This window comes from Amborella trichopoda, chromosome 6 (assembly GCF_054954075.1).
Source record: "Amborella trichopoda isolate Santa Cruz 75 chromosome 6, AtrichopodaSantaCruz75HAP2 v2.0, whole genome shotgun sequence".
NCBI classification, from domain to species: Eukaryota; Viridiplantae; Streptophyta; class Magnoliopsida; order Amborellales; family Amborellaceae; genus Amborella; species Amborella trichopoda.
Window position 1 is genome coordinate 18,818,696 of NC_142341.1, and position 23,401 is coordinate 18,842,096.

The 23,401-nt window shown below is 37.9% G+C and overlaps 1 protein-coding gene across 2 annotated transcripts; it reads left to right on the forward strand.

Moving 5' to 3' along the window:
- The first annotated feature begins 575 nt into the window (after window positions 1–575).
- On the forward strand, window positions 576–14,182 carry EIF4B1 (eukaryotic translation initiation factor 4B1). 2 transcript variants are annotated; one of them, XR_016057817.1, is made up of 4 exons: window positions 576–1,830; window positions 12,475–12,879; window positions 13,508–13,620; window positions 13,945–14,182. XR_016057817.1 is itself a non-coding variant. In XM_011622349.3 (3 exons), the coding sequence occupies exons 1-3, from the start codon at window positions 749–751 to the stop codon at window positions 13,967–13,969; spliced, it is 1,512 nt and encodes a 503-aa protein (XP_011620651.1). In that variant the 5' UTR covers window positions 576–748; the 3' UTR covers window positions 13,970–14,182. The 2 variants fall into 2 exon arrangements, 1 of the variants encoding a protein (XP_011620651.1); XM_011622349.3 differs by lacking the exon at window positions 13,508–13,620.
- Window positions 14,183–23,401: the final 9,219 nt, after the last annotated feature.

Consider the following 23,401-nt stretch of genomic DNA (forward strand, 5'->3'; position numbering starts at 1 on the left):
TAATGCCCCTAACAAGTCCGAATTTTTTTCATCGTCCAGGACCATGGGTGCAATTGGCATCGTAGGCGTAAAGGTAAGGCGCACCTTCAAATTTTATCATGATATATAATTTTGATGTAAAATATTGTTAAAATTATTTCAAAATTTATTTTTATATTTAATTATAGAATTTTAAATCTTAAAAAATAGTTAAAATCAAGTAGATCCATAAACATATAAAAATCTTAAAAATAGACGGTATAGATAATATATTATAAAATATACTATTTTTTATATTTAAATTTTTTTTATTTTTCATGATCATACATCTTGACATTGAGGTGATCAAAGGTTTTACAACAATAACACTACTTTTTTCTGATAGATTTTCGATGTGCATCCGTAATTTATTTAAAGTTGCATCCTTATATTAACTTTTCCTAATACGAAGGATAAAGTTGTTTACAATTTGTAGTTAAAGTCTCACTTTGTAAAAAAAAGAGGGCATATAAGGTATTGCAGCCGGAAACGGGGTCAGTGCAGATATTTTTTCCGCTTTATAAATTAGGGTTTCCTATCCTCTCTTTTTCTTTCTTGGATACTGAGAGAGAAGGTTCAGAGAGAGAGAGAAAGAGATACCAGGCATAGGGAAAGGAAAAGGGCAGGGGTCTCAGAAGCCGAACCGCGCATGCCTGAGCGGCTCCGGCTCCAGGTTAGGAGCCAGGCCCAATTCAAGACAATCAGAGCCATAACCAAACCCTAGCAAGCAATGTCAAAGCCATGGGGTGGTGGCATCACCTCATGGGCTGCGGAAACGGAGCTTGCTGAAGCTGAGGAGCAGGAGCAGCTCGAGCTCCAGCGTGCTGCGGCCGCCCCTGCCGAGCCGAGCTTCCCAACCCTCAGAGAGGCCACTGCCTCGAAGCCGAAGAAGAAGAAGCAGGTCCTGTCTCTTTCTGAGTTCGCAACTCGTTTGAGTTTGGCTCCTGGTTCAAGAAGGGACTATGAGGCCAAGGGGTTAACGGCTGATGAGTTGATGAGATTGCCCACTGGCCCTAAAGAAAGGTCACAAGAGGAACTCGAACAAGGTAGGTTAGGTGGTGGGTTCAGGTCTTATGGCACAAGCTATGGGCCAGGCTCAAGTCGAGGTGGGGGACGAGGATTTGGTAGAGACAGAGGGGATGACAACAACGAGGGGTCATGGAGTAGTGGGAGAAGGGCATTTGGCCGAGGGTTTGATGACGAGCGGCGGTCATCTAGGGTTTCTGATTTTGAGCCTCTGCCTCCATCAAGAGCAGATGAGGTTGATAGCTGGGTGGGCGCCAAAAAGACAGTTCTCCCTCCCCCTGAGCGGCGTAGTAGTGACCACCGGGTGGGGTCTCGAGCTGATGAGGTGGACAATTGGCTCTCTGCAAAGAAGACGACAGCAGCACCACCAACGCGATCAGATCGATGGGGCGCTCGAAGGGAATTGGACTCTGATGTTGGGGGCCGGCCGAGACTTGTGCTCGACCCTCCTCGTGGGGAGGTTTTCATCATGGAGGAGCCGGTGAGGGCTCGGCCAAGCCCTTTTGGCGTGGCGAGGCCGAGAGAGGAGGTGTTGGCGGAGAAAGGGGTGGATTGGAGGAAGATGGAGACTGAGATTGAAGTGAAGAAGGTCGGTTCACAGTCAGGAAGTAGGCCAGGGAGCTCACAGTCAAGCAGGCCGGGGAGCCCAGGGGCGGATACTGGTGTGAGGCTGAGGGCAAGGGTGAATCCATTTGGGGATGCAAAGCCAAGGGAGGTGCTGCTGCAGGAGCAAGGCAAGGATTGGCGGAAGATGGATTTTGAGCTCGAGCATCGTGGGGTTGGCAGGTTTATTACCCAACATTTCATTATCTTCCATCCAAATATTTCTAGTGATACTTGTTATATTTGCTGTCTTATGATGTGTTATGTTATTTCTCTTCTTTTTATTGGTTTGGTTTGAATGGATTGGCACATATTCGGCAGGGGATGTGGGATCAATCCTCCTTGAATTTGTTTTACATTATAGGATACATCTTGAAGATTAACCTACTGAAAGAACAATGGATGAGGTCTTTATCTTTAATGGGTGTTTGTATGGTTTTCTTACTTGTTACTGTGGTTAATAGGCTCCTACAATTATGTTTGTTGTGTTTTGGTGTTTCTTATTTATGGATTGGTGTGTATTGAAAGATTTTTGCTTTTTGCTTGTGCTAGGTGTTGTTTGATGGGAAGGGTGGAAGCAGGGTAGATATTGATTAGGAAATGAAGTTCCTAGAATTTAGCTTATCAGCTTGCCCTTGCAAACTTATTTGTAGGAACATCAATCGTAATTCTACAACCAGCATTCCCTTAGATATCTGTGTTGATAAAATGTCTCATCTCCCTCTCCCTGTCCTCCATACTAATGCTTCCTTCGTATTTCCAGAGAGTGGGACGTAAACTTTGATTATAATTTCTACCTATTCTTCATTGTAAGTTGAATGGGGTCATAGTTTATAATTCATGAATCTGTTCAGGTTTGATAAAACTGGAGATGACTTCCAGCTATGTAAAGGGTGTAACTAACCTTCGCATGATTAAATATTATCAATTATTAGTATCTCCATGATTTTTAATTATAACATTAAGGATGGTTCACTTTTCTAACTTGCTTCCTCTTGTGAACTTGGGGGTACTTATAAATTTATATCTCTTTGAAGTGGGTGATTTGTTTCCTCTATGATCATAAGGTGGAGTCAGAGGCATGTTGGTTTAAGGTTTAAGGCCACCACACCTGGTCTCCTTGTCATTTGCCTGTCTGATATTTGAATTGTAGGTGGCTAGTTTGAGCTTATTGCTTTATTTGTTTTCATGGCTACCATGCCTCTGAATGAATACGTGGCTGATAAGATGCTACATTCATTAATATGAGATGTAGTGATTCTAATGGTTGTTTTTGTTTTGTTGATTTTATTTGATCTTGCAGATCATATATTTTGTTCATGTTTACTCCTTATGTCTTTTTCACCCCATACTAGCCTTGGTGTTTGTCTTGTCACGAGAAGTCAAATGATACAGTGCTGCTTACCTTCATTCATTCACTGTGGGGTTCCATCCAGTTCTCAATTAATCTAATGGGTGGTGGCTAAACTATCTACTGTGGAGTACTGTTGTAAATTGATTACAGGGGCTGGACGTGTGACTTTATTGCATGAGCCTGGTGCTTAGGGATAGGGTGGTTGCCCTGCTTCCAAATTTCGTACCCTAGCTTTCGCATACCCTACTCCTTCTAAATATAAATCTTCTATTGACATTCTTCTGTTCCTCACCTGCTAGCTGTCTTGGTAAGTGTATTTTCAAGTTATGGTATTTTGGAGGTCTTAATGGGGTGTTTCTAGGTGTGTTTTTGAGTTTAATTGATGTTGTAGGTGTCTGTTTGCTCTTTGATATGAGAGATATTTTGTTTGTGTAGTCCTTTCTAAACTATGTCTCAACATGTAAATATGAATAAATGTGGTTTTCTTGGAATTCACTTCTGATTTGAATCTAGCACAATTTGCCAATCCATAGGGTGTGAGACCAAATCCTTCCCTTGTAGATACGTTGTTATGTGTTTGGTTTGGAGTGTCAATAGATGCAATCAGTGTTCAAAAAGGCGGAGGTGGCTGCCTAAGCGGCCAGGTCATCCCTAAGTTGTGTGTACAACTCGGGCATATAAAATAATTGAAAATAAAAAATGCGAAAAATGTGGAAATGTTTCATAAACATTTCTTGTATGATTTAGATGTATTGGGAAAAGATTGGTGAGTGTTTTTTGCCATAATCACTATTTTTATATTTTCCTTCTTTTTTGGATTTTGAAAATGTCCCAAACTGTAAATCATTTTTTTAAATCCATTTTTCTCTAGTTTTTAATCTTGTCTTATCTTTTTAAGTTTGTTTTAGGTTTCATTTTACTTTTGACTATATTTTTCCTATTTTAATTATCAATGAAACTTGCAAATTGTACTTAGCCAAGTGGGAGGAGATGTGTAGGCCCTAATTTCATGGGGGTGTTGGGCTTTAGGCTAAATGGTTTGACCAATTTTGCATTATGGAGAAAATGGCAGTGGAGGATTGGGAGGGAGTACTCTGTGAATAAGGGTTATAGTAGTAAAAAAGTGGAGTGTAAATTAGGGGTGTAAAATTCTGTCTCAAGTAGACAACTGAGGGTCTCAAAAACGTGGCTAGGAATTGCCTCTGTTGCCTTAGACTTTAGGGGGAGTGGGCAGGGGTGACCATATCTCTTTTGGATTGCTTATAGTGTGGAGACCTACCCTGTGGGGAGACTTTTTGTAGCTATCTTACTGACCAGGAGATTGAAAAGTTGTGAATGCTTCTGGTTTGTCTACAGTCTATTTGTATGCCACGAACGTTAGATGCAACAAGGTTTTCTGTTACTACACCCTTCCATGATACTTTGACACTGTATATAACTTGTTGCATTGGGATTTGCTTTCTCCCCCATGTGTACGATGCTTTGGCTGTTTGATGGTTTTAGATAAGGTGGTAACTAATGATTACCTACAACATAGAGGCTTTCAATTTCCTTAACATGTGCCTCGTGCATCCATGCAAATGTATCAGTCCATCTTTTGTTGATTCATTGTTAGTTTGTGGTAGATATTGGTGCCATTTCTTGGAGCTCTTTGGTGTTCAATAAGTTTTTCCTGGTTTGCGCCAAGAGGTTCTTTTAAAGTGGAGATCTTGTCCTTTGTCTCAAAATGTGAAACTTATGTGTCGCTCTGCATTGTAACGATATTTTGGGGCATCTGGCTTGACAGAAATAATAGGAGTTTTGAAGGTAAATATACAGGAGCTTGAAGGTGCAGATAGAGTGAGTGTATGGTCATCTCTTGGGCCTCAAAATGCACAAAATATTCATGTTCAAGTTTTGGATCAATGGTGGCAAGTTGTTGCACACAGTTGGATTACTATTAGCAAGGACCATGCTTGAGAGAACTGCCTGAAGGCGCCCGTAAGATGAACTTTGATGGTATCTCCTTTGGTAATCTAGGTCCTTTAGGTTTTGTGGGTGTCATCAGAGATCATCTGAGTATCTGAGGTCTGGCAGGCCATGGTGGTGCCAATGCCATTGAGGCAGCTGCCCTCTTTACCAAACTTAAGATCTTTTATCAATCGTTTTTGTGCCCCTTAATTATGGATGTTTATTCAGTAAATGCGGTTCAGTGGGTAGCAGTTCAGGCATGCTATCATGGAAGCTTGCTGGGAGTGTGTCAGGAGATTTTTGATCTGTGCAGGAAAGGGTTTGTCTTTACTCTTTATATCATACCCAGGGAAGGTTGGTTACTTTCTAGCGGGCTCTCAGAGTGGCAAATGACTTTGTTGACTCACTGGCTTGTGCTGGAAACTCAAGGGGTCTACTTTTCGACCCAATACACCCTTCATACTATCTCCACCTCCTCACTCTACATCCATTGCTCTCTACCCTGTTTGTGTCTCTTCTCTTTCTACATTGCACGCGTAGCTTGTATGCTCTGGCTTGGAGTATCTTGCTGTAATCGTCTTCAATACTGCTATTTGGGGAAAAACAAAATGTCTCAAAAAGTGAAGTATTTTGTTAAGACCATTCTTGAGCCTTAACTGTTTTGCTCTTTCCCTCTTCCTTAAAGGGTTAGTTCTCTCTTCAGTGAACTAAGAATTAGGCAGGAACATCATGAGATGAAGTAGCTGAGCATCCAAGAAAGATTTTTCTACCAGACAGAAAAAAGTCTACATCATGGTTAAATATATCTGGGTATTGTTTTTTATGGATGTTTGGACATGGATTGTATTATATGCTAGCCAATCTTCCTGTATATTAGCTACTCAGCTATGCACGATTCCTTCTCTAATCTTATGCCACTTGGAAGATAAATCTTCCGATGCAACTAGTGTTTTGATGAAAAAATTTGGAGTTTTTTCCACTGCCATTGCATTCATATATGATGGAGGGTGATGTGTGAGAAATCAGTTCCACTAGAAATGTAATAATAATGTTTTATCCCTTTGTTTTGTAAAAACATAGTTTTGACATGTAAAAGGATATATAATTTAGTTTTGTTTGATTACATTTTAATTTGACCATGATATAAGTCTCTGTCGATATGGAGAAAATGCTGATTCACTGAAATTCCGGCCCTTGATATTTGTTATTCTTTGCATTCGGAGGCGATTGCTCTCCTCGATGGTCTCAGTTTCTAAGTGCTAGTACAGATATAGTGGTGGAGGGTGATAGCCTGAACGTTTTAATGGGAGAGGAAGAAAAGAACAAGAATACCTTGGTGGCTTTAAAGGAAATTTGACAAATTTTTTAATGGCTTTCTGGCTATTTCTCTTTTCATCATGTCTATCAAGGAGTGATTGTTCTATGATTGTTCTATCTATTTGGAGCCAGGAAGTTCTATTCATTGAGCTGTTGCCTTCACATCTCTTTGACTCCCCATTTTTGTTTTTGATTTTCCAACTTTTTCGATAGAATTTATATTGATCTTTCACCAAGGATAAGTAGATACGAGACTGACTAGTTGCAATTTTGTGAAGGGTTCACCTTAAAATATGACTTGAGCTGGAAGGAACATTTAGTATTTTTGACAAAATCTCTTCCTTTTTGGATTGTTTCTGCATAATTTATGTGATAAAAATTGGCTGTTTTATGAATTTGATTTTCACCAAGAGGACTTATAGAGATGAATGCATGACGCAAACATGAGTTTTAACTTTGTGATGGTTCTAAAGGAGCCAAACGTTCTTCACCATACGAAATAAAGCTCTTGGGGTTGGAATGAGACCTTATTGAAGTTGGTGACTATATGGAATTTTGTGACATTATCTTGGATTATTTATATTATTGTTTAAAGAGGTTATTTATATTATTGTTTAAAAGTATGCTTTATGCATTTCATCCTGTTATTTGAATGACCTGCTTTAATTGGTTATGACACAAGTTATCTGAAACTCCCTTGGGTACTATGGCCCAAGTCTGAAAAGAAACACTCCGAAATTTGGGTTGTTCTATTGATTTTCTATGAAAGCCGATCACAAGGTTTCAGAAAAACAGTCCGCCCGGCGCCTAGGCACCCAAGAGACCTCAGGCTGCACGCTTAGGCCTAGGCACTCCATGCTGGGCAGGCGCCCAGGCCAGCCAGGCAGTAGCCCAGTGCCCAGTTCTGGGTGGGTGCCCATGGCCGTGGGCCTTTTTTTAATTTGTAAAGATGCTCAAAACGGCAAAGGCGGTAATTTTGACCCCCAAAAAAGTTTAAAATAAATTATGTGGGTTATTTTCAACCCCCCAAAATTAAAAGAACACTTCCATAAGCCCTAAATCTCTTAGCTATACTTATCTTTGAGAGTCAAAAAGTATTTTTTGTGGTTTCAAGAAGCATCGTAAACTTTTCCTTTCTCATTAAAATTATTTTTAGGGTACTATTGGAGGTTGGAGAGTTGGAGTCCATGTTATTATGGAACATGGAGAGTTGGAGACTATTACAAATACATAGACTAGGCTTTGAACTTTTTCTTAAATTTTCTGTGATTTAAATTTTGAAATTTTGAATAGATTTATTCTTAACATGCGATATGTGTGTATTGAAAAAGTATGTTACGATACATACAAATGCAATAAATTATGGAATTAACACAAATATATGCATATATGTGCATTTAGAAAACACATATTTGTATATATCTAAATAATTTGTACTACAGGGTGCCTGCCTAGGCCGCCTTGCATTTTTTGAAACCTTGGCTGATTAATTAGGTTATACCTGCTTAAACTCCAATGGAACAGAATCATAAAGTCCTTGACGTTTGGGCAGTTGTTAGAACTTAGAATATATTTTCTCACTTGGGGAGTTGTTAGAATACCTTCTTTCATTTGGACTTCTCAATAGAGAATTTTAATCTAGTTTGCATTATGAAAATAGAGAAGAAAAGTCATAAGAAAAAATGTAAAAACTGGTTTGATTTTTGTCTCATTGTAAACTATTTATTTTGGAAAAGTTGTTGTACTATGTATATCGACCTAACACACCTTTTGAGATTACCGATCAGACTAGAAGTTATACTTTATCAAAGGTGATCTAAATTCCTTGCAGTGAGGGCCATTTTAATGACTTGGAAATACTTGCTCATAGTTGATCGATGGGTCGACCTTCCCATCGCTCACGAGGGACTCTGCTGGCATTGAAGTCTCCTCCTAGGCACCAAGGGCCAAAATAGGGTGACCTAGTTTCTCTAAGTTTTAATCAAAATCCTTCTCTAAGTTTTGGTTTCCTACGCTTGTGCATCATATAATCTGCCATGAAAAATTAGTCCCTATGAGATTCACTTTGATAATGATTGAAATTGTATGCCATGAAAAGTTAGTTTCTGCTTTTTCTTTTCCTTTTTTTGTTAAGATTAGTCCTTGCAAGGTTCACCTCTATCAGTGATTCAAATGTCGGTGGTTTGGGCATGGGGTGGGCTTGAGCTTGGGCTTGCTGAGTCACTTGGACCTCGAAAGCTGCTGGGTCTGGTTCAGAAATCTTTAGACTCAGCTGTCTCATGGGATTAAATACCCTACTTTGTTATTTTTTCAAAGGCTCGGCCGATTAAACTGCTGACTTGGGCTTGGGTCCCTGGACTGTCCTGACTCGAACCCGAGTTCAAAACACCAATGTCGATCACTGTTGAATGAAGGCCTGTGATCCTGATTCTTATTGAGATTGCATATCGCTCGAATACCCCCATTACCAACCATAGTGTGGAGAATGAAGACTCGTGTTTTCTCCAGATTACTTTTATCAGAGGGTTCTCTGATCAGTTAAACATTTATAAAAATTACACCCACTTTATTTACCTTTATCCATGTGTGGGTGCATTCTTCTTTTTGGGAGTATTAAGGTCTCTAATGTTCTGGCAAATGCTATTCATGAGAAGGTTCTTGGGTTGGTTCCTCTCTCCTAGCACCTTTTCAGAAGCCCAGCTTTTCTTGACTTTTCACATGGTTAACAAATGACAACAAGACTCTTTATTCTTTGGTCCTTAGCTTTAAGTCTTCCTAGACGTTTCTTGAGTGTTTTCTCCCACTTGTGCAGTCTCTTTGTCTCTCTCTCTCTCTCTCTCTCTCTTTTGATTGTCCTGTAATTGTCCCCATAGCCTCCAATACTAGCTCGCTGATTGTTGTGAAAGAATTGCCGAAGGAACTAGGCATTTCATCCATAGTATTCCCTTCTACTCCATGCCTGTTCGCTTCATTTTGGTGGACTTGGATGCTACGTCCTGTAACCTTGGATGCCTTCGTAATTTTCTGTCTACCTGTGTTTGTACTCATTCTGAAGTACCGCCCATCTTGCTCTCGGAATTCATTGAACTTGGACGTATAAATGATTTGTCAGTTTCTCGTTTTGCACCCCTTTTACTCACTAAAATGTAGAAGGCATTCCTTATCATTTATAGATACATTTGTGTAGAACTAGGTGTTCCTCTCTCTCTCTCTCTCTCTCTCTCTCTCTCTATGTTCCTCTCTTCTTTCTACCAAGGTCATTCTGGGGGGCCTATCTTCATTTATACCCTATCATACCCTGTTTAATCTCCTCGAATGCTTTCTGGTGGCCATACTTTATGAGCTTGTTTATTTATCCTTAATATTTTCATGGTAGCAGCTATTGTTATCCTCCTAGACATTATTCATGTCAACACCCCTCTCTTGAGTTGTGATATCCCTCTCCCTTGGGTGGGCTTTCCCTGTCTTAACCATTTTCACTATACATTTGAATACTTGATTAATCCTCCCTTAGGATCTAAGTTTTCTGTGTCCCTCCAAGAGATGCATGGAACGTGTCCATACTTTCCACATATTATGCAGCGGTCCCTCTTGACAGCTGAAATTTTCTACATCCCTTTGATTGATGGGAAATTATTTATGCATTGGAACATTACTGACCTTCTTGCTTCTAGGCTTTATTTGTTTGCATTTCTGAAGCATTGATGATCTTGCGTTCCATGTCTAGCTCTTCTTTCCCCCAATCTATTCTTGAGATCATCTGCATACTCATAGAACCTTCTCCCACAAAAACCTAGTTGCTTCTTCTAAGGTGTTCAACTCATCGATGTGTCCCGATGCAAATGGCATAAATCCTTTGTTCGTAGAACTCAAGTCTGGCTCAAGTTCAGCTCCAAGTTTTCTTCATCTGTTCTTTTATGAATGAGATGGTGTTGCCATAAGGACATAGCTTGCCTACTAAATTGAGATTAATCACCACCTTAATGCCTGTTTTTTTTGGCGTATTATGGATGCGAGTGAAATAGCACTCTTTCCTCTTTGATGTTTGTTAGTTTCTCTGATGCCTCATCTTCCATCATTACATTCTATTTCCTGTTCTGCTGATTGGCATCTGCAGCCCTGGTGACTCAAGCAAGCAACCTCCTGTTCATCCTTAATTCTTTTCTTTCCATTGAAAGAAAAAGAGCAATTGCAGTTCAAGATTAACAGGCTGTCTAAAGATGAAGGTCAGCTGGGATATAGAAGAAGAGGAATTATTATGAGAGACGGTGACAAGGATAGATGTCAAACTGGATTGATCTCAGCAGAAAGCGGAGAGTAAAGTGCAGTGTATCTTACATATTGGCTACACATCAGAAATTTTGCAGAGCATTTTTGAAATTTTCGTACTCAGTTGAATTATATTTGAGATTCGGTTTGGTGTTGATGGGATTGGGAATGAAGTGGAAAGATAAGTGAGGCTTCATTACTGAAGCTTTATTTGATGATAAATTGCTTTGTATTATAGCATGAGCATGACAGTGGTGACTATTTGATAATGTAATAAATTTGCTTGGTAGAGTGCTTCTTTTGGAAGATTAACTTGGCATTATGTTTTTCATGTAAGATGATTCTTATCTTGTGGTGCTGAGCTTATCTAGGATATTCTGCTCATCGGGCTGCTGCATGTTTCATTCTTCAGCTTCTGTTTGACTTTCCTTATCGTTGTTTGAGTAGCTTTTTTTCTTGTATTACTTGTAAGAAGATACTAGTGTATTCTCAGGGAAAAAAATATCAAGAGGATACTAGCATGTTTGATTGCCTATATATTATGTGGAAGGGTTTATAAATATGTTATGTCATGCTTGCCTATATATTTTGTAGTTTATCAAAGAAAGATTATGATTTTCATTTTCTACTTCTATGGATTTTTCAGCAGTCTAACCAAATTATTGCTAATCTATGGCTTTTAAAATACAGATTTTCGTTAGTTTTCTCTGACCTACCCACTGTGTCGAAATTTGAAAATTGGATTCCCTCACGATGTAAATGGTTACCCCTTAACTTTAGTCTTTGGCTCCTAATAATAAGCTGCCAAGAAGCAGGCGCTCTAACAACTTCTTGTCTTCAAACATTGGTAATGACTTGGAAAAATTATGTTGACTCATTGTGATTAGACAACTGTCTGATGTGGCTGAAGAATAGAGAAGAGTTCAATATTTGGAATGTACTCCAATGTCCTTGTGCTAGACTCTTTTTTATCACCTGTAAGTCATTAGCTTTCTTGAATGTTTGGTATCTAATCTGATTGATCATGCATAATGATCTTGGCATTGCTGTGGTTGGGTGGGTGGGATGAGGTTCCTAGAAGTTGAGGGTGTGGAATGAAGGTTGACTATATGTGTGCAAAGCTAAGAATTCCAAAAGCTTCTGTTTTTGAAATAAAAACCAATAAATTTTATATTTACAAGAGAAAGGTATCATCATAAGCCAACCGGTTGGTTAGTGGCTGGTGCAATTTGAGTTGTCTCAATCTCTAAGAGTGCTGTTTTCTAGCGATGTCTTCTAACTACTGAGCTTGTTATTTGCTCACGTGGAAGATTTTTATTAGGTGCATAGGATTGTTAATTTCAGCTCTCCTCTCCATTTATGCATACGTCTCAATTTTCTTGTACTTGGATTACAAGTTGATGTATGTATTACTTCAGCAATGAATTGAATTTACCTATTGGAAAAAAAAAAGAATCGAGAAACTTTGGGAGCTCTTATGCCAACAGAAATTTTCATCAAAGGACTGCAGTTCTTGGCTCTTTTGGACATGGTTTTGGTTCCTGGCATTATGCTAGTTCTGCATCAACCGTCAAGCAAGAATGGCTTAGGCAAAATTGTAGAGTTTGAGATGTACTTCACATCCATAAAAGTTAAAAAGTGATGTGATTTAGAGATACGAATCCATCCTACTGGGTTTTACTGTTAGGTTATCTTATCCCCCTTTCCTTTAGGTTGGACTTTGATATTGTAAAATGGTGCAGACGATACTACCACAATTCATGCACTTCTCTCTATATGAATATCAATTATGGTTCTCTTAGATTTCTATTAGCACTAAACTAGTGTTAGATCATCATTCTAATGGTTTGCCATCATATTCTTTTTACTTTGTACCATGGTGTGTCTATATCTGTGAATTGATCGTTGTTGTGTGTTTCTTGATGTGGAAAACTTAGACCGGAGACTGAGGAGGAGAAGTTGTTGAAGGATGAGATAAACAATTTGAAGAAAGAACTGGCGAAAGAAGCTGAGCTGAACTTTGGAAAGGAAGCATCTGAAGAACATATGGGCCTGCAAGAACTAGTTGCAAAGAAAGAGAAAGAGCTAGAATTACTGATACGAGAGTTAGATGACAAGGTTCGGTTTGGGCAGAGAGGCATCGAGAGAACTGGCTCTGCAGCAAGCGGGTTTGGAACTGGTTTTGATAGGCCTCCATCTCGACCAGGAACCTCGGAGGGTTCAAGAAGCATGGATCTCACTGAAAGGCCTCGATCTCGAGGAGCTGCAGATTTGTGGACTAGGGCTGGTGATGATAGAAGAGGTAGAGAGAGAGGGTTTCTTGGAAGCAGGGATTCTGACAGGTTCGACAAATGAGTCATTCTATATCTTTCATTTTATGTGTTCCTTTTCCTAATGTTGGAGAATTCGTAATGTTGGAGAAGGCTTAATTACCACACGTGCAACCAGAGAGTACATTAGACACCCAAGGACAATAGAAAACAATAGTCCTTAAGGGTCATCACATCTAGTCCAGCGAAGTAACAGAGGTTGATGGAGAGAAAGTGGGACCCTCATAGGTGTCGTCCTTAAGTGTCTCATTATTTCTTCATTATTTTCATTTCAATGGAAGATGATGACCCAAAGGACTAACGTTTTCCCATAGTCCCAGTTATATATATGATAACTTTCATCTGGGAAAGTGTTTCTTGTTATTTTGGAGAACAGATAGTAATTCCAATTGTTTCCTGAGAAGATCTACAAGTGCCTTGATTTTGAGGTGGCTATAATTTGTTGTGCCTTTTTCTTAGTAATGGCACCCATCTGTAAATTTCAGACCCCATGGATCTGGGTTGTATGGAAGGGTGCATTTACTAAAAAAAATTGTTCTTGAACTAGCCTCCAAATTTCAAATTATCTGTTTTGTTCTGTATAACTTTGTTTCAAATTGGTTCGAGGTCACCTTAAGACTAAATGTTTTTGGTGCAATAGGTTTACTTGAAAAAAAGGGGCTGTCACTTGGTGTGACGGTAAAAGGCTCGGGTAGCCAGCGCAAGAGCGCAGGTTCAAGTCTTGAGAGCGGCTACTTTGTGCATAAGCCAAAGGTTAGGACCGTTTCCAGCCCATCCCTACGGGGACCGTGCTTAGGCGGGACCAGCACAAGATAACTTCCCTTTTTAGGTTTACTTGAAAAAGAATTGAATGTAATTTGTTGAAATGAGTTAGATATTGGCTCTCTTTGAGAAAATTGCCATGACATCCAATTTCACAAAGACTATTTTGTTTCCATGTCTTTAAATTTGATTTGTTTGCAGAATCCACTCTTCTTATTCCAGACGACTCTCCCTCCTCTGGTGTGATTGTAGTGTTATTGCTGCTCTAGTGTGATGTATCACCTGATGTTTGTTGCTGTTTGTTGGTTATGGCAGGCCCAAGTCGAAAGAAAGGTGGTGAAGCGACTGGTGAAAATTCATTGTTTTCTTTTTTTTAAACACCTATACAGAATAATGTGTCCCCCTCTCCTGGTCTGTTTTTGTGTTTGGATTCTTCCTGCAAAGTGCTGGGTGGTAAAATGGAGAAAGACTTGTTATAATTTATTGCCTACCTTGATACGGTGTAAAATTACATTTTTCCATGTCAAGGCGAGCAACCTCGTGCTGTTCTTGACTTCCTGGTCATTTGAGTTGGTTTTCGTGATCTGTGGCTTGATATTGTGCCAATGCATTTTTCTTTCACGTATCATGGTTTTGTTGAGTATGATCTGCTGCTCCTTTATTTCTGAGTTTGGCTTTTCAATGTATGCTGGCGACCTGTATCATGTTTTGGATCAAGGCTGCCATCTTGGGTCTAACTTGGGTTCTCAGAAGTTTTCAATTATATTATGGACTTTGATCCTTTAAATCACTGAAATCACAGTATCTCTAGTGATGGAAATTCTCTCTCCCTCTCTAGGTAAATGTGGAATCTTTGTGAGGTTTTTTAAGAAGGCTCCCCCTCTAATATGGTGATACCTCTTGAAATAGATTTGTAATAAACTAGTGGTGAGGTTTGTGTAAGGTGCCCTTCTTACCAAATCAGCCTGGCCCTAAAAGATGACGCCTTTGGGCCGGGCTTGGGCCAAGGCCAAGATAGGGTTGGCACAGACTATCTTTTATATTTTCTATCTATACATGTATATGTATGTTTTTGCAACGTTTGTTTTTTTAGCTTTATTTAGCCTGAGCTACCCGGTCGGCTTGAATAGGGATGGCCATTTTGGCCCGGTCTAGCTCTCAAGGAGCGTTAGGGGTGGCCCGGGCTGTTGTCAGCCTAAGGTATACCTTTAAATTTTGTCAGGAGATGTAGTTCAAGAGTTGGAAATCTTATGTCTGAAAATCAATTTTTGTCCGCAATTATGAAAGTGGAAATTTCAAAAATTGTACGAATTGAATAGATTTATATACATAAATTTTGAAAATAGGTGGTTTAAATAATTTGTTGCAAGATATGGGGATTTATGGTCTAACTGAGGATATAACCTTTAATAGAGCAGAATGGTGGATTCAGATTCATATAACGATTTTAATTAGTTGGGAAAAGACGTTGGATGATGATGATGACTTGAAATCTTTTTCTTTATATTCATGCATTTTGAGGTTGAGGTGTTTAAATTTTAGGATTTTGTAACTTAAGAGGTTCTTGTAAAGGATTTTTAGGGGCACTTTACTTCTAAGGTTGACATCACATACGATGTTGGGGGGGGGGGGGGGGGGGGGGGCCGCGTGGGTTGGGTTGGGGGGATTTTAATTAGATTCGGTGGTTTGAATCAATCCATCTATGAGATCATTTAATGGATTTATTGAATGCTATATCCCGATTGATATGCCAATGTCAGGGGCAGCTTATATTTAGTCGAATAATAGCCTACATAATCTTATTATGGCTAAAATTGATAGATTTTTGGTCTTTAATGAATGGCTTGAAATTCTCTCTAGTTTTTGTCAAAACTTTGCTTAGATTTTTTTCAGATCATGCTTCTATTCTATTCAGTTCCACCAACCTTTTGAGAGGCTTTTTAGGGGTATTTTGGTCATTTTATTTTATCAACTTTTTATGATGGAAATTGAGTGTTTGGACGAGGGGATTGGGGATTTGATTAGATCTACTTGGGAGAATACAGTTATTTTTGGGTCTTTGGATTTCAATTATACAAAAAGTTGCTCAATATTAAGCATAAGCTAATTGAATGGACAAAGGTTACTTGATATCAGCTTAGTGCAAAAATTGATAGCACTCTTACATGAATCCAAGACATTGATCAAATTGTTCAGAGTAAAGGGTTTATATCTAAACAGAATGCTACAGCCAGGAATGAGAAGCTTCTTACATTGAATGAGTTGTGTAGGGTGGAGGAAGTTTATTGGAAATAGAGATCTAGGGTGAAAAAACTTAAAGATAGGGATTTGAATATTAAATATTTTCATGCTATGGCCAGTGCCCGTCAGAGGCAGAATGATATTTCTGGGTTGTCGGTCCTAGGGGTGGATGGAATTGATCAAGCTATTATTGATCACTTCCGAAGAGCTTTCACTCCAAAAGTTTGGTTCACCCCTAGAATGGCTCGCATCCCTTTCAAAGTGTTGCCATTGCATGTGGCTTCCCAACTTGAAGTAGATGTGTCTTTGGATGAACTAATATCAGCAGTATTTGCATTGACAAGAGACAAAGCACCAGGTTTAGATGGCTTCCCAATTTGTTTTTTTTATTTCTAAAATTCTGGTTTATGCTCTATGGGGATTTGTTGAATATGGTGAGGGGTTTTATGTTAAGGGGCAAAATGTTCAAAGGGGTCAACTCCACGTTTATTGCATTGATTCCTAAAATAATATGTCATAGCCAGTGCTCGAAAAATCGGCTGGTCGGAACCAGAACCGGCCGATTAGCTCACTACCGGTAGGGTGGCGATCCGGTTAGGTCCGGTTTTAGTGTACTAGTAAAAAACACATTGTTCTGAAAAAAATTGGCTAAAAAACAGGCCAGTTTGTTCTCGAACAGGCGACTTTTTGACAAAACAGGCCGGTTTTGTAAAAACCGGTCCGGTTTGGCGTTTTAATAAAATAACGGCGCTATAGAAAATAACGGCCGTTATTTGTAACAGTGCCTGTTATTTGGGCAAAACCCGTGATCCACCATTTTTTGCAGCTTTTTAATGTTTTTTCCTACTGGTTTTTTGTTTTTTTTGGCTCAATTATTGTATTATACCTCCAAATCTTCAATAAATCCATCAATATTGAATAAAAAACTCCAAGATTAGATTGATTTTGGAGAATTTTTGGTGCGTTTTTTGGTGTTCTTCAGTTTTTTACGAAAGATCCGCCATGCATTTGATTTTGGTCTAGTTTTTTAGTTTTTTTTGATAAAAAGTTAGGGATTTTAGTGATCACAGAGATACGTATACTTCAAGACTCCTGATTTCATTGAAATGGAGAGATTTGAGGCTCGATTTTGAGATTGAAGCAGACAAGGTAAGCTTGAACCCATTTTTTTAAATTTTTTTCCTAATTTTGCAGCTTTTTTAGGATTTTTCAGACAATATTTGACTAGTATTATTTATTGCAATAAATAAACAAATGATTCTTTAACAACAAAAAAAAAACTTTAGAGCTCGATTTTAGGAATTTAGGGTTTTTTTGTTTTTAATGTTATATAATATATATATTTATAAAAATATGTTTTTTGTGATGAATATGAGAATATATATACAATATTTGTGTGAGATTATTGATTGCATAAAATAAATGAGCGAAGTTTAGAACAAACACAAAAATTTGGAGGTCAATTTTGGGGATTTTAGGGTTTATTGAATGAAAAATAAAATTGATATTTTTTTTTGTGAGGATTGCTTTTAATGTTATATAATATATATATTTATAAAAATATTTTTTTTGTGATGAATATGAGAATATATATAAACAATATTTGTGTGAGATTATTGATTGCATAAAATAAATGAACGAATTTTAGAGCAAAAACAAAATTTGGAGGTCGATTTTGGGGATTTTGGGGATTTTAGGGTTTGTTGAATGAAAAATAAAGTTGATATTTTTTTTGTGAGGATTGTTATTAATGTTATATAATATATATATTTATAAAAATATGTTTTTTGTGATAAATATGAGAATATATATATATATATATATATATATATATATATATATATATATATATATATATATATATATATATATATATATTCAATAAAAAAAATTTGTATTCCAAGTACTCTTTAAATTTTAGGGAGACATTTTTTTATGAATGATTTGATTTTGTGGAATCATTTTGATTAAAAAAACACTTAGTATTCCAAGTATTCTTTAAGTATCGGACTTCCTGTTGGCTATACTTCATTATGCAGTTGTGATATAAAGCTTTAAGATTTTATATCTTTATGTATGCAGCAATGTTATGAAAGATGGATATATTTAGTTGTTCAACTTTAATTGTGTTTAAAGCCCATTTTTATAGAGGTTTCAGTTTTGGCAGCATATCTTATCAGATCTTCAGTTTTGATCAACATACATAATTGATCATTGTACTAGCTTGTATCACTCCTTGGAGCAATGCATGCTTTATAGTTTCAACTTATAGCAAGGAGTGTATTAAATTACACTTTTGGAAAGTGGATGTATTTTTCCCTTCTGATGTATCCATTTAGGACATTTTGAGAAATACTTTTTACCTTGAATATATATTCATGGCAAGTGTCACTATCACATGAAATGCAAACTGCTCATCAGGAATTGAGGTATCTTTATATGGATTACTTCTTGTTTAATAAATTGTTGTTCTTATTCAATTTCATGGTGTACCACGTGCTTTGTGAAAGGTTTGGGCACTTATTTTTGTTCATATTCCCCATTGAAGGATTTACTTGACCTTAGCCCTCTAGAAAACATATTTCCTACTATTACCATGTGCTTCTTCAATAACTGGGAAAATCACTTCAATCTCGGTTTAAAAGCACCACATTTTTTAATGCATTCCCCTCATGCATGGCTTTTTCAGCTTTCATGGTCTAGAGGCACACATACATGTTTTTTATTGAGATATATTAATTGAATAGCATGGTAATTCATAGTCATCTTAATTTAAATTTTTTTTTCTATTGGATGTTATTGTAGCTTGTTCAGTGTCATGAGAAAATAGGGCTTAAATATCCATGCTTACAGGGTCCCTTGGTAGAATGATTTTCCCAAATAAATATTTTTTTAATGAACTTTTATGTTCAGGAAAATTTACAAGAAAATAATAAGATGAGAAGGGGAGATGTGACATGGCAGTATGGTACAAAAGTGAATAACAAAGGAAGAGTTCGATGTAATTTTTGTAACAAGAAAATGGGTGGTGGTATTTATCGCCTAAAAGAGCATCTTGCTTGGGTAAAGGGCAATATCACCGGTTGTAAAGAAGTACTACCAGAAGTAAACAACAAATGATAAAATTAATTACAGAAGGAAAAGTAAAAAAAGTATGAAGAGAAATGGATGTAGAGGAGATAGGAAGGGGTTACGAAAGTCCAATAGATGAGGAAGATGACCAAGAGGCAGAATTTGAGGCGCAAATGGAACGAGCTAGGATTGCCAGTGTTCAAGAGCTTAATTATAGACAAATGGAAATTCAAGAGATATATGGGAGAAGGGAGGGTGCATCCAGTATCCGTCAACCTCAAGAACATGTAGTGCCGGGTAGAGGAGGATGTGGCCATTCATTGCTTAAATCCACATCTCGAAGATTGAGACGTAGTTTCTCTAGTCGCCCATCCTCTTATAGTCGGCCATCTACTACTCAACGACATGAACCCATAGATGTGCCATCAGTGACCCGCGAACCCTCTGGACGTGATCCCCACAAGTCACAATATCATAAAAAAAAATTAAAATTTCCGTCAGCATGTGTATTAATAGAACAAGCGAGAAACATGATTAGCATGTTCTGGTATGCTAATGCACTACCATTTAATTCTGCAAGCTCAGACTTCTACCCACAGATGGTAGCTTCAATAGTTGAGGCAAGGTCAGGTGTTAGAGGTCCAACTGCGAAGTAGCTTGCAGGGCCATGTTTAGAAGCTGTTGTTCATGATGTTGATAACCATATTGTACAGTTCAAGGTTTGTTGGCTAAGTACATGAGTGACCATCATGACTGACGGTTGGAAGGACAAGTCCCATAGGTATCTTGTCAATTTTTGAATAGGTTGCCCTAGAGGCATTGTTTACCACTCTAGCATTGATTTATCAAGAAAGAGACATACTGGGAGACTGATATGCGCACACCTAGACAAACTTGTAGATGATGTTGGGCCTAAAAATGTTGTCCAAGTAGTGACTGATAATGCTGTGAATTACAGAAAAACAGGCTTGTCGCTAATGGAGAGAAGACCCAATTTTTATTGGACTCCTTGTGTTGCCCATTGTATTAATTTGATGCTCATGGAAACAAGGAAGCCGAAGAGGGTTAAATATTGCATTTTGAAGAGGAAGGAAGGCATAGTGCTACGAGGTCTGTTTTTTTAAAAGACATCTTTCATGGAGGCCTTACCGTCGATGTAATTAGATGGTGCGCTAGGAATGATTCCCAAATTTCCTTTTGACACCATAAGTGGATTGAGGATTGCCCACCTAAAATATCCTTTCCTGATTTATTTGACAAGGTGTCTATTCCTATGGCTCTTGTATCTAATGTATATGAATTCATTGGAGAGAAGGTTGTTTGGAATGTGCAATTTCCATATAACAGAATTAGAGATGAGATGTAGGCGCAATTGACTCTATTGATGGCTAATCTGGAAGAGATCTTTATTGCTCGATGTATGGAAGATGAGATAGTATTGGATATTAAACAAGATGGTTTTTTTTTTATAAAATCAATGTACGCCTTACTGTTTCATGATCGATGGTGGTGGTCCTTACCACAGATTGCTCAATTTGAAAATGGCCAGTGTTGCATAAGGTCGAATGCTTCTTATGGCTAGAGGGGCAAAATAAGATCTTGACAATTGATAATCTAATAAAAAGATGTAAGATTCTCCCAAATATCTGTTTGATGTGTAAACGTGATGGTGGATCAGCCTCAATCTCTTTGTGCATTGTTGTTTTGTTTATAATGTTTGGGAATTCTTTTTAAATATCTTTGGTATTCGGGTGACGTTACCCCAAGATGTGATGAGTATCATCACTCACTTAACATTTCTGATGCTTCGTAAATTGGGGTGTGCTATATGACAAATTATTAGTGGAGCGATCTACTGGGAAATTTGGAATGAGCGTAACATCAAAATATTTGAAGGGTTGCTCTTTCTTATGATAGAGTACTCAGTTATATCCTTCATATGATTTGGAGTTGGCTTTCGGTTACCAAGGAAGGTAGCGGTATCTCTGAGGTGGATGTGTGGCTGCACCTAAATAATTTAGCTCTCTCTCATGTCGTGAACTACAGGCGTGTTGGATGTTGGGTACCTCCCGTGCATGGAAGTTATAAATTGGATTTTGATGGGAGTTCTATGTGCAATATTGGTTTGGTGCGTGACTGGAATGGATTTGTTATTTTTTCCTTTGTAGGTCCAATTGGGATAGCCTCTACAAATCTAGTTGAATTTTTTTTCCTTGTCCATGGTTTGTTATTCTTTAGATTCCATAATTTAGGGTCAGTTTGTGAGGTGGAAGGAGACTCGCTAAATGTTATTAAATGCTGTAAAATGGAACAACGAGTGCCTTGGACGCTTGGATCAATATGGTATAAGGTGATAGACCTTATTGGAGTGATGTATATATCCTTCCAACATGTTTACTAGGAGGCAAATAGTGTTGTAGATGCCTTAGCTAAGATAGGGGTCTCTTGTGATTCGATTTCCATTTTGAATTTGAATGATGTAAACTTCCTTTGATTAGTTGGCAATAAAATTTATCGGCCACCGAACTCGTGATAAGTTTGGTTTAGTCAAAACTAGTCCAACTACAGTCAATCAGGTTGGAGCGGATTTTAGAAAGAAAAAAAGATAAAAAGATAAAATAGTTTAAAAATATAAAATATATTAAAAAATTTGTGCAACTTCATTTAGCTCATCAAAAAGATTAAAACCTTTATGTTCGCACAACTAAAGTCACTCAGACAATGGTTTTGACCAATTCTTAACCAAAACTGGGTTTTGTTGTAGACTAAACCCACCAAGGTACCGATCAGCTATACGATTGGTCGAACCATTGGTTCGATCTAGTCTTAATAACTATGGTTAGTATTATGACTATTGAAATATTACATATATATATATATATATATATATATATATATATATATATATATATATATATATATATATATATATATATATATATATATCAAAAAAAGCTTATGTTAGCCAGCTCGTGCACCCTGTTCCCATGCCCCAACGGTCTGGATTGTGGAGCTGTTAGATGACTATCTTTAAAGCTGATGGAAAACGCGACATTTTCCATTCAAAAATAATAAGTTTATAATAGAGTCGACACCTTGTACACTAAGTACTGACTCCCTGGTTTCCTTTTTTCTCTCTCTTCTCTCTCTCTCTTCTAACAGAAAAGAAGCTCTTCTCCTATGCCATTCATTTTCTCTCTCCTCCCTGGTTTTCTTCTCCCTAGCTTAGCCCCTCTCACACACCTTGCTCTTGCTCCCTGTGCCAAGCCACTCTCCAAAGGCCCGTCCCTCAGGCTTCCCATTGATAGGCGCTTCATCTTGCGTAGGTACTCTCTCTCTCTCTCTCTGTATTTTTGGGCATGGTTTCACATATCCTCTATCTCTCTCTATCTCAATGTTTTTTCTCTCTGTATCTCTTGCTCTGTCTCTTTGTATTTTTGGGCATGGTATCGCTCTCTCTATATTTTTGGGCATGGTATATATATCTCTCTCTCTATTTTTGGGCATGGTATCTCTCTTTTTTTGTATTTCTGGGCATGGTATCTCTCTCTTTGTATTTTTTGGCATGATCTATCTCTCTCTTTATTTTTGGGCATAGTATCTCTCTCTCTTTGTATTTTTTAGCATGGTTTTTTAGCATGGTATATCTCTCTCTGTATTTTTGAGCATGATATCTCTCTCTCTGTATTTTTGGGCATGGTATCTCTCTCTCTCTGTATTTTTTGGGCAGGGTATCTCTCTTTCTTTGCATTTTTTGGTATAATATCTCTTTCTCTCTCTGTATTTTTGGGCATGATTTTTGGACATGGTATCCTTTCTCTCTATATTTTTGTGCATGGTATCTCCCTCTCTGTATTTTTGGGCATGGATATCATCTGGCACAGGTATCTCAAACAAAATGGATGGGCTTCTTTTTCTTTTTGCAGTTATATCCATTATTTTGTGTAGTACTTGAAGGCCATGAGCTTGCTCTTTATTGTTATTTGTTTCTTCCTTTTGGGCATTCATCTCAACATAGTTTTGAGAATCCAATTGTGAGTTCAAGTGTTTCCATTTTTCTTTTCTCAGGGCCCTTGAAATTTTCTGTCATCTAGACTTTGTTATTTTTGGCTAAGACCCAATGAATCCATAGATATCCATCGCATTTAGTTATCAGACTTCAAGATCCTCAATGTGTTAAAAAACTTACCCACTCCTCAGCATATTCAACAACAAAGAAATCGTCTAGAAAATGTTCCATTAGATGTGAGTATCAGTCAGGATGGTAGCATGTTGGTCAAGCCCTATTCCCCATTAATGTGGGCAAAAATGGAAGGCTAGTGTAAGCCCAAGCTTCAAATCTCATCTTAGTATTCGGGGGGCTTGAAATTCTCCCTTGGGTAAAACATATCCTGAGCTTTCAGGAGCAGATAGTTGCTCTAAGCTAACTAATTGCATTTCCTAAATTGTTTTGAATTTA

Coding starts and splice junctions, on each gene's coding strand:
- EIF4B1 (XM_011622349.3), top strand. CDS start 749: ATGTCAAAGCCATGGGGTGGTGGCATCACCTCATGGGCTGCGGAAACG. Junction 1,831..12,474: donor GAGCATCGTGGGGTTGGCAG/GTTTATTACCCA, acceptor TGGAAAACTTAG/ACCGGAGACTGAGGAGGAGA. Junction 12,880..13,944: donor GGAAGCAGGGATTCTGACAG/GTTCGACAAATG, acceptor TGGTTATGGCAG/GCCCAAGTCGAAAGAAAGGT.